Here is an 11333-nt window from a genome sequence, read left to right on the forward strand (position 1 = left end):
CTCTGCACTACAGACCCACTCACTGAAGGCTGTCCAGTAGGTCCATAGGCCTCCAGGCCGTAGCAACAGAAGGCCAAGTGGCCAAGGGCTGAGACCCACTGGACAGGTCACCTGCTTCATTATTGCCTTTGACCCTCGGGTGAGCAGCCATGGAGGGTTTATAACCGTGGCTCCTGAGCTAGGGCAGCCAATCCCTCAGACACCTTAGGGTGGGGACTGGCTAGGGGTGGGAGCTGCTTTCCAAGGCCAGACGTGCCCACTAGCTGGGGACTGAAGGTCTGTAAAGGTCCCGCCACCTCCCGGGCTTTCTTTGCTGTGTTTTCTTAGCTTTGTGAGGGTGTGGTTGACAAAGTCTGTTTATAGTTTCCGTTGTGTGGACAACTGGTAAGGTAGAGTTTGAGACCAGACCTCAGACATACAGGAACTGTCCCAGCATGGTTCTAGAGGGGAGCAGGGGCTGCTGGTCTCCTCATTTCTCCCCCTTTTCAGTGTTTAGGTTCCCCTCGCTCCTGGAACTAATTATCGTTGTTTCTTTAATTTTCCCATGTCACTGTGACCGGGTGAGCGCCGTTAGTGCTGCTATTGCCAGGGCAGAAACAGCTTTGTGGCTTGGGAACCTCCTGGGAAAGGTGGCCTGCTGAAGCTCAGAGCTCGTCTCTGGTTTCCTTCCACCCAGCCTCCATTCTACTCTGAGGCTGGCCGGCAGGGTAACCATACTGCACGGCTGGGTGCAGTTCCGTCCCTGGTTCTGCAGGGTTGCCCATCCCTACTGGCACACCACCTTTCCACCCGACAGGGCTTGGACATGGCTGTGCCCTTCCCCTGCCCTGCAACAGGGCAGGCAGGCTCTTTGGTGACAAGTGTGCCTGGCCAGGCTCTCCTCTTAACCTTCTGTAACAGGTCGGTGATGGGGACAGCACTGTAACCCATCACCCAGGCAGCAGGAGAGGGCCAGACTGGTGGAATCTGACTGCACTCTCCTTCTTCTCCTGTGGCAGAGAAGAGGCAGGACAATGGACGGGTGTATTACGTGAACCACAACACGCGCACTACCCAGTGGGAGGACCCGCGCACCCAGGGGTGAGGACGCAGGCCGCGGGGTTGTGAGGACGGGGTGAGGGCTTCTGTGCAGTTCCACCTGTGGTCACATGGCGTTGCATTTGCCTCACAGTACTAACATCGGGGACCTTTAGCCTTAGTGAGGACCTCGGAGTCTCAAGACGCATAGCAGTCTAATGAGAGGATCACATTTTCCTAGTGGGCACAGGAGCACAGAAGGGTGTCACAGCAGGCACTGAGAATTTGATTGCCAAAAAGTTGAGGGCACTCTTGCCCCTCAGAAGTAGGGCAGGGACACTTGGTGTCTCAAGACTGCTGGTGATCACTCAGGCTGATGTTACCCAGCCAGGACTGGCATTTTAGCCCTGTAATAAATGGCCGCTTTTTGCACATGGCCTGTTTTCTTACAACTTGAGTCTTGCTGGGTGCATATCCTTGGGGTGCCCCTTCCCCCCGGAGGGCTCTGAAGAGCATGGAGGAAGCAAAGACAAAATAGGACTTCGGGGACCCCAGCCTCTAAGCTCAGCAGCCCATAACCCCTCTTCTGTGTTTTTAGGATGATTCAGGAGCCAGCCCTGCCCCCAGGGTGGGAGATGAAATACACCAGTGAGGGTGTGCGGTACTTTGTGGACCACAATACCCGCACCACCACCTTTAAGGATCCTCGCCCCGGGTTCGAGTCAGGGTAAGGACCTTCACAGCCACAGTCTTGTCCCTCAGCACAAGCCCAGTCTGTCCTGTTCACTTGGCTGGGGAGGAGGGGTCTGTATGTGTATGTGTTGTGCTAATCATTGCCCTCCAGTGCCAGTGTGGGTGGGCCCAGGGCCATCCTCCTTACCCGACCTCTAAAGGTGGGAGGTGTGGCATTTTCTCCATGTGTCTCTCCCTCTCGGTGGCAGTCACTCCTCTTTAAAGTCACGGAGCAGAGCATCCGCTCTCCCTAGGGCTCTCAGAAATGGGCTGCTCATTGTCTGAGAACTCAGACAGGCTTCAGCACATCCTTTGCTCTTCCCAGGACAAAGCAAGGCTCACCTGGTGCCTACGACCGAAGTTTTCGGTGGAAGTATCACCAGTTCCGGTTCCTCTGCCATGTGAGTTGGGCTTTGAAGTGCTGTCAGCTTGGTCTTCCAGACCCACATAGCACTGGGTGTGTGTGTCTTAGATGGGTGCAAGATGCTTGCCCCACTCTGAACTGCTTGTCTCTAAGAAGTAGGCTTCTAATCCTGGGGTGTGTGGCTGTGTTGTCACAGACGCGAGAGGCCCTTGCGTGGGCATCCTTGTGTGGGCATCCTTGCGTGGGCATCCTTGCGTGGGCATCCTTGGGAAGCCCCAGTTGAGAGTCTTCCTTTCCTTTTCAGTCAAATGCCCTGCCCAGCCACGTGAAGATCAGCGTCTCCAGGCAGACACTCTTCGAGGATTCTTTCCAACAGGTTAGAGACTGTTATTGATTCTGGGATCCTGTGCCAAGCAGGCTTCCTCCCATCACCTAATCCCACCTCATGGCATAAGCATTTGTAACCGTTTCTGCTAGACAGTAAGCCTTAGAGTCCCCTGCCCCCACATCCCTGCCTGCTGTGCTGGGGGCAGGGGCAGGATGGCCGGATACCCTGTCTCCCCAGATTATGAACATGAAACCTTACGACCTGCGCCGCCGGCTCTACATCATCATGCGTGGTGAGGAGGGCCTGGACTACGGCGGCATCGCCAGGTGAGCTAGAGTGCCCAGAGGGCTGTGTTCTACCCCATGTCCCCTGGCTTCGGGGCCCATGGCTAAAAAGCCACCTCCTCCATACTGTTCTTTATCCCGAGTTCTCCTGCATCAACAGGAAGGGCCCCAGTGTGATATTCAGAATCATCTCTTGGGTTGGGGATGCAGCTCAGTTAAGGGAGGATGCTGTCCAGTGAGCAGGCCCTGGGTTTGATCCCCAGCACCACAAAAGGCATGGTGACTCACATCTGTAATTGTAGCATTTGAGCAATAAAAGCAGAAGGATTAGATGTTCAAGGCTGTCCTTCGCTACATAGTGAATTTGAGGCCAGCATGGGTCTCTTGAGACCCTGTCTCCAAAAAGAAAAGGAAGAAAATCCCATGATAAGTCTCTGCTAGTACCAATGAGCCATGAAGCAGGGTCAGGCCTCAGCCCTTTAGTTACTAGATTATGGGGGTGCTGGAGGATTCCTGGGGAGGGATATGGTGTATGGCTCTATGCCAGCATACATGTCATTTTTCTATACTTAAAAACTAACCTGTCAAGCCAGGCGGTGGTGGCGCACGCCTTTAATCCCAGCACTCGGGAGGCAGAGCCAGGCGGATCTCTGTGAGTTCGAGGCCAGCCTGGTCTACAGAGCAAGATCCAGGAAAGGCGCAAAGCTACACAGAGAAACCCTGTCTCGAAAAATCGAAAAACCAAAAAAAAAAAAAAAAAAAGCCAACCTGTCAAGTTGTATCAGTGGACAGTAACTAACTATTGGGGTCTGTGGGTGTCCCTTAAGATCAGCTCTCGGCTTTCCTTCTTTTTGAGGCAGCCAGAGCAGGGGAAGTCAGGTTTCTCCGGCGTATCTGATGGATCTAAGCGTATCTGTCCCCTGCTGCATGTCACCTACACCAGTCAGCAAACTCCCTAACAACCCAAAGCGCTGCGCTGCCTCACACCACAAACGCTGGCAGGCTGCCAAAGCCTCGCCTTGGACGACAGGCAGACGGCCCGGCAGGGAGAAGGTGCATCTTGGCTGTGCTGACCTCTCATCCCGCTGACCTTGTGGTGGAGGGATATCTTCCGCTTGGCTTTGGGCTCACCCACTGCTGGTCCTGTTTGCTGGTGGTGTAGTCTGCTGTGTTGACCCCATCCTGCGAATGGATTGTTCTTTTTTTCGTGGTGACCTCTCCAGGCTGTGCTTGGTGGGCTTCTGGTGTGGCTCCCGCCCTGTGTGTCTCTCTCTGTGTCCTGCCAGTGGTTTTACCCTATGGTAGGTTACGTCATGCTGTTCTACCACAGGGTAGAACCACGGACAGGATACCGGGGCACCCTCTGCATCGAAGGACTCCGTCTACACAGCCACAAACAGACAGCAGCCAGGGGCTGTTCCCTGCTGGTTTAGCTCAAGCCCTAAAGGACCCCGAATTCTGGCTTATACTCAGGGTGCAGATAGATGCCGAGGCATCTGTTGGGTGGGTGTTGGTCGAGATGAATGTGTCCGAGATTGGGATAGGATATGGTAAATGGATTCTGGATGATGGGAGGGCAACATGCAAGTTAGGTACCTGTGGGGTAGCTAGAGTGAATGAGGTTTCTAGAGGCCAAATGAATCACAGAGCTTTCAGGGCTTGGGGTTTGGGAACATGCTACTGTGTATTCCCCACATTGCACTGCATACCAGGTTGGGTGGAGCGGGGTGGATACTGTTGTAGAGCAGAAATGTCAATGTAATAAATGTGTATATTCATGACTTCATTTCATTTATTTATTTGGGGCGTAGGTGTATGCGTATGAGTTCTTATGGGCCATATAGCATGTGTGGAGGTCAGAGGACAACTTATGGGGATTCAGTTCTCATCTTTTACCAAGTGGGGCCCAGGGATTGAACTCGCGTTGTTAGGCTTGGATGCAGGAGCCTTTACCTGCTAAGCCTTCTTGCTGGCCCAGCCTATAATGTTTTAATAAAGTACCTTTGTACAGTACACAGCTCCCACAGTGATGCATGGTGGCCCTGGGTGTGAGGAGCCTTTTTGCCACCAGAGATCTAGAGATTGTAATGTGCACGTACTCTGGGAGCTGACAGGACCACACAGGTCTCCTGAGTACCATCTCCAAGTGCTCTTGTTCTCCCTCCCCAAGATCTGGGATGGCCGGCTCACTGACCTCCCGGGACACATGTGTCCAGATGGTCTGACCCAGCAGAGGGCTCCATTGTTTCGTCCTCTCTCCCCTCACAGAGAGTGGTTTTTCCTCCTGTCCCATGAGGTGCTCAACCCTATGTACTGTTTATTTGAGTATGCTGGGAAGAACAATTACTGCTTGCAGATCAACCCGGCCTCTTCCATCAACCCTGACCACCTCACCTACTTCCGCTTTATCGGCAGATTCATCGCCATGGTAAGGGGCCTGGGATCTCTGAGAAGGGCAGCCCCAGGAGGCTGGCTCTAGTCACCAGGAGCAGCAGCCCTCAGGGACCAGGATCCTGCCCTCTGTCTAGGACTCACTGTGACTCTCCCCTCTTACTCACACAATTTCTAACCTGAAAATGAAAAAACAAAAAAGCTAGGTAGTTGTGGAGAAGCGGGAGATTTCTTGGTGTCATCAGGGGTTGTCACAGGGCTTCTTACGTTACTACACAGAGGCCCAGGGACTTCATCTAAGTCTGCGGGGACTTACAGGATGTGGCTGGGCCAAGCAAAGCCTTTGTCTTGGAGGTGCTGTGTCTTTCCTGAGCCACAATGGCAAGGAGGCCTTTGGAAATGTCTGCTGAGACCTGGACCTTCTGGAAGAGAGTTAGGGATCAGCAAGGGCTGAGAGCAGAGCCACAATGAACTCGCTGTTGCCAGGCGGGGGAGGGGTGCAGCAGCCATCGTCACCTGGAAATACAGGCTCCACATAGCGGTGGGGAGGGCCATGCAGTGTCCCCTCTGATGACCCACACTGAGCAGGGACCTGAGAGGCTGTGGTCCGACTGTGGCCCAGTGCCAGCTTTTCTTTGTTGATGTCCTCAGCCTTACCCCGCATTCCCTTCTCTGCAATACCAAGGGACCTAAAGCTTTGTCACTAAATATGGCCATTCCCATCATCTGGAAGTCCTTGGCTAAACGCTGGCAATGGCTCCAGAAGTGGCACATTCTTCCTGGGTCTAGAGCCCTGCCTGGCCCAGCAGCAGACAACGACAGACCAGTGAGACTCTTAGACTATTACTCACCACTGGCTGCCAGCTCTCGCCAGCCTCAGTGTCTACATTATTTTTGGCCTCTTGTGCCATCCGCTCAGTGCCAGTGAGTCAGGGCTGCCACCTAGAGCAGTTATGAACAAGTTTTCCCTGGAAGTGGGGGACAGGCCTCTGCTAGAAAGGGGAGTGGCCTGGCCAGTTTGCTGGGCAGACAGACAGTGGGTCTACTTGGCCTGCCCTGTAGCTTTCAGGGTGGGATGAGTCTGTCCCTATGCCCAAGTCAGAAAAAAATGTGCTTGCTTCCCAGGTCTCCCTTTCAGCTAGGGAAGCTGGGTCTCGGAGAGTCTTTCACGGGGAGGGAGCTGACACCCAGAGCACTCCTGAGTCTGCCTCTGGTGCTGGCCAGGAAAGTCTGACCCCTTTCTCTGCCTCTTCCTGGCCCAGGCTCTGTACCATGGCAAGTTCATCGACACAGGCTTCACCCTTCCTTTCTACAAGCGGATGCTCAACAAGAGACCAACTCTGAAGGACCTAGAGTCTATTGACCCTGAGTTTTACAACTCCATTGTCTGGATCAAGTGAGTCCTGGCTTGCCCTGCTGTGGTGGAGCCGAGCGCTGATTGACCAGTTGGTACCCTGACCCTGATTTCCTCTACCAGAGAGTGGGTGCTTACCTGGCCTCCCCAAAGTCTATAGAGATGAGAGCTTCTAGGTCCCCTGTTCTAGAATTCTTTCTCTGCCACAGAAAATGTGCCAAGCCACTGGTCAGGGTTCCAGGCCACTTGTGAGTTCCTAGTGCCTGTTGGGTGCCTTAGTAAGAAGTCGGGCAAGTCACGGGCAGACCTTGATAAGATGAACATCTTCCTCCTTGGCCTCCTGTGTCCCAGAGAGAACAACCTAGAAGAGTGTGGCCTGGAGCTGTTCTTCATCCAGGACATGGAAATCCTGGGCAAGGTGACAACCCATGAACTGAAGGAAGGTGGCGAGAGCATCCGAGTTACAGAAGAGAACAAGGAAGAGTATATCATGTGAGCCTCAGGCCTGGGGGAGGGGCATGTTCCAGAGAAAAGGACTCTACCCTGTTCTTGTTCCATCTTTGACCCGGCCCCACTACACAAGAATGTCCTCTGCCTTGGTTGGTCACATAATGACTTGAGCTATGGACCTGGAGCCTCTGGCCGTGGTTACCTGCTCCAAGTTGATCTTTTTGTGTTCAAGAGCCTTCCCAGCTGCAGGGAACTTTTAAAAGAAATCTAAAGCTTAGATGTTGCCGTCTCTCTCCTGACTCAGAGGGTTTCTGTGTCCAGTGTATTTCAGTCTTGGTTCTCCAGTGCTGATGTACAGACCTCTCTCTCACCCAAGTTCTTTTGGTTGCTTGGTCTATTCCTTTGAACCATAGAGCTGTGTAAGTGTGAGGTCCACGGTAAAGGAGCAATGACTCCTGGGCCCATCAGTGCCTTGTCTCTGGTTTTAGGCTGCTGACTGACTGGCGATTCACCCGAGGTGTGGAAGAACAGACCAAAGCCTTCCTGGATGGCTTCAATGAGGTGGCCCCTCTGGAGTGGTTGCGATATTTTGATGAGAAAGAGCTGGAGGTGGGTGCCAAAAGTTGTGGGCCCTTGAGTTCAGTGCTTCTAGGGTGCCCCAGATCCATGATGTGCACCCACAGAAAGTCACCCACCAAGCCCCCCACGTCAGCAAGCTAGAGGCAGCCGTGCAGGTAGAGTCTGTCCTGATCCTCAGCCCTGACTTCCTGTGCTTAGAGAGCAGGGCCATTCAAACTTGTGAAAGAACTAGCAGGAAGTGGACGGAGTTTGGGAGTCACCCATGGTGAGAGGAGGCCGCAGCGTGTGGGTGTGCGGCCGGCCGTGCCACGGGGAGGGCACTGACACGTCCCTCCCTGCAGCTGATGCTGTGCGGCATGCAGGAGATAGACATGAACGACTGGCAGAAGAACGCCATCTACCGGCACTACACCAAGAGCAGCAAGCAGATCCAGTGGTTCTGGCAGGTGCGTCGTGGGCTCTGTCGCCCTGGGGGCGGGGGTGGGGCAAGGGTCTGTCAGGGATGGTTACCAGTTACCCAGTGGGTCTGTCAGGGATGGTTACCAGTTACCCAGCGGGCATGAGACCTGCCTAGACACCAGACTCAAGGACCCTTCATCTCTGACATATTCCTCCCCTCCCCAACTTGGAGAAGTAGAGGACAAGCCTATCTGGGCAGGATAGAGGTGGTTGTGGTTGTATTGTTGCCACCTTGCATGACAGGTGTCAGCAGTCAGTTTGGGCCCAGTCTCTAGGAGCCAAGGGGACCCACAGCCAGGAAGTTTGGCTACAGTCAGAAGGGGTGAGATGGAAGGCACTAGAAAACTGCAGTGAGCCCATTATCCTGAATTGAATGACTTGGTTCCTTTATATATGTGGTATATGTGGGTTTTACAGCTGTTTAACAAGGAGAGCATGCATGAAAAAAGATATGTGCAAATATCCGTGTGTGTGTGTGTGTGTGTGTGTGTGTGTGTGTGTGTGTGTTTTGCGTGTAAAGTTTTTGTGGAGGTATGCTTCACATGGCATGCAGTTCACCATCTTAGACATTTTAAAGTGTTCAGTTCAGTGGCTTTAGCTCCTTCACTGTGTTGTGCATTATTCAACTCCACTACAGTTCATTTCCCTGAGAAGAAGCCCTGTTTCCACCAAACAGCCACTCCCAACCTTAGTGTGTCTTTAAAAGCAGCATGTGGGGGAGGAGGGAAGGATGCTAGGCCCAGGATGTCCCTGAGACCAAGCAGTGTCCCATGGACCCTTGGGATGTTCTACAAATACTCTCAAGGGAAGCATCTTTGAAGGTCCCTGGTTGGTGTCTGCCTCCCCTGCCCATTGTGCTTCCCCACCCCCCCAGCCTGGAGATGTCCCTGCTAAGGTCTGACGTGCTGAGTGAAGGGCTCCCTAACTCCTTGGAATTGCAGGTGGTGAAGGAGATGGACAACGAGAAGAGGATCCGGTTGCTGCAGTTTGTCACAGGAACCTGCCGTCTGCCTGTTGGCGGATTTGCTGAACTCATTGGTGAGTTTTCCCTCTGTCCTCCTGGGGCTTCGGCACGGGGTGAGGACAGCCCGGGGCATGCACGTCTTCCTGGAAGTTGGGGAGGGGAAGGGTTTGGGGAAGGCCATCTGTGTTGACACGGTACACTTGCCTTGGATGGCAGGGAGCAACGGACCCCAGAAGTTCTGCATCGACAGAGTTGGCAAGGAGACCTGGCTGCCCCGGAGCCACACGTGGTGAGTTACTAGAAGCCGGCAGGCTGGGAGGTGGGCTGGGAGGCGGGCTGGGAGGCGGGCTGGTGAGGGCAGGCTGGGAGGCGGGCTGGGAGGGGGGCTGGGAGGCGGACTGGTGAGGGCAGGACACCTGGAGTCCTGGCCTCCCCATGCCACTCTTCTGCCTTCTACAGCTTCAACCGTCTGGATCTGCCACCCTACAAGAGCTATGAGCAGCTGAAAGAGAAGCTGCTCTATGCCATCGAGGAGACCGAGGGGTTTGGACAGGAGTAGCCGAGGCTGCCCCTCCCATGCCCTCCAGCACACGTAGTCCTGAGTCCTTCCTGCCTGAGATGCCATTGGCTGCACAGCCCTTGGGAGGCCCCTTTGGATAGTGGCCCTGTGTGGGACCGTGATTTGATCATGTTGGTGACCCAAGAGTCTGACCCTAAGAGGCTCTGTGGCCCCTTTCTCCTCCCTGATGATGGCAGTCTGGAAATAAAGCCCCCGTCACCTTTGGCTTCACCACCTATTGCAAAGTCAGAGGGCTGCCTGCCCTCCGCAAAATCGCCCCCTCCACTAGGACCAAGTCTAGGTGTGTGTGAGTGTGTGAGGGACCATGCCCTGCCTCAGGGGCTGCCACGGAAGCTGGGCCTCTCGTTAGTTGAGGAGACAGGCTGTGTGGGTTGGCCGACTGGACCCAGGAAGCCAAGGGGCTTTGCCAGCAGAAGAGGCTCTGCTTTCCCAGACCCTCCCTGGAGTCTGAGGAACAGGCCTGAGGGAGCAACTCCGCATCAAAGCTGTCTCAGTTGTCCTTCCTGGTGGGCTGCAGCCGAGGGACTGAGCAGCAAGCACCCAGTGCCGCCAGTCGTCTCTTCCTAGCAACCAAAGGGTTGAAGAAGCCACCACCTGTGTGTCGGTGGGAGGGAGACAGCAGACCCAGACTTTGTCCTGTGACATAAACTTGAAGTGTATTTGTGTGTAGGCTCGCCTTCTTCTTGTTTGGGTATGCTGTTACTACCCTCTGTCAAGGAGCTGGTGCTCCAGGTGTTCTGGGTCCTTGAGGGGCTCAACCCTCTTGATCCAGTAGCTTCCCAAACGGCTGCTCCTCTCAGGAACCCGCCTAGTTAGCAGTTCCCCAGCTCAAGAGGCCTGGCTCTGTAGCCCAGTGCATCCCTGCCATCCTCCAGCCTTTGCTAGACCAGGCAGCCCCCGGTTAGGACCAGGTTGACAGTGCTGCTGGTCCTCAGTGGCTTCTGGAGCTCACGGTGGCTCAGGATGGAGCACATCTTGGCCAGCCGAGTGTCTGTGCTGTGCAGGCGTGAGGCTTTGTCCGACCATGGGAAAAGACACTGGCTGGGTTTATGATGCTCCTGACAGCCTCCCGTGTAGGTACACAGGCCCCTGGGGGTGTCAGAGTGGTTAGAGGCACACTCCCTCATGCAGACTCCCTGTGCATACTAGCTCTGGGGCACCCCAGGCATGCTCTCAAACTAGTCACAGGTGCCTTCCAAGGACAGTCCCTTTCTACCTTCATCACCCCCCCCACATCCCATATAGCCTGTGACCCCTCCCCCAACATTGCACACGCTACTCACCCCTTCCTCTCCCACGCAGTTTCTTACTGTACTCCCCACGAGCATCACAGAAGCTACTCTGCTGGGTGGGGGACCAGCTGCCCCCAAGGTCAGGAAGCATCAGGCTCACAGATGTTCATGTGTGTCTGTGTGTGTGTGTGTGTGTGTGTGTGTGTGTGTGATGGAAGTGTGTACAGAAAGGCCTGTGCTAGCTAGTACCAAGTTGGTTGACAGATTGTTTTGTAATGCCTGCCCCTGCCTTGGTATTGCCAGTTTCTTGTGCAATAAACAATCAGCAGCTGTGGGTGGTGTCGGTGTGGCTGTTTACATGCATTCTGTCCTGGAAAGAAGCTTCCAGCCCCACAGGTCTTCTAGGATCCCCAGACCAGAGCAGAGTGATAAGGCCCCAGCCTTGCAGCCCTTGAGAAGTTTGGGTACCAGTAACCAAGGTAGCCTTACTTCTGGAATGGGTGGCGAGCCCTTCTGCAGAGGTCACTTGCTTCAGCCCTGGTCACTGGGTCGTACTCTCTCAGCAGAAGAGCTGAGATTTGGGTAGGGCTGTCACTCAT

The 11333-nt window shown here is 54.4% G+C and overlaps 1 protein-coding gene across 2 annotated transcripts in view; it reads left to right on the top strand.

The window, feature by feature from the left end:
* The window catches only part of Wwp2 (WW domain containing E3 ubiquitin protein ligase 2), a 127110-nt gene extending 116044 nt beyond the window's left edge, over positions 1–11066 (top strand). For both annotated transcript variants that reach the window (XM_028889212.2, XM_037206252.1), the window contains 13 exons: positions 999–1080; positions 1616–1744; positions 2075–2150; positions 2418–2489; positions 2679–2767; positions 4994–5153; positions 6379–6512; positions 6822–6962; positions 7409–7529; positions 7841–7945; positions 8900–8996; positions 9139–9211; positions 9382–11066. In XM_028889212.2, coding sequence (XP_028745045.1) covers positions 999–1080; positions 1616–1744; positions 2075–2150; positions 2418–2489; positions 2679–2767; positions 4994–5153; positions 6379–6512; positions 6822–6962; positions 7409–7529; positions 7841–7945; positions 8900–8996; positions 9139–9211; positions 9382–9481 — 1379 coding nt within the window. In that variant the 3' untranslated portion in view covers positions 9482–11066. The remainder of the gene's footprint in view (positions 1–998; positions 1081–1615; positions 1745–2074; positions 2151–2417; positions 2490–2678; positions 2768–4993; positions 5154–6378; positions 6513–6821; positions 6963–7408; positions 7530–7840; positions 7946–8899; positions 8997–9138; positions 9212–9381) is intronic.
* Positions 11067–11333: the final 267 nt, after the last annotated feature.

Source organism: Peromyscus leucopus, chromosome 5 (genome assembly GCF_004664715.2).
Source record: "Peromyscus leucopus breed LL Stock chromosome 5, UCI_PerLeu_2.1, whole genome shotgun sequence".
NCBI lineage: Eukaryota > Metazoa > Chordata > Mammalia > Rodentia > Cricetidae > Peromyscus > Peromyscus leucopus.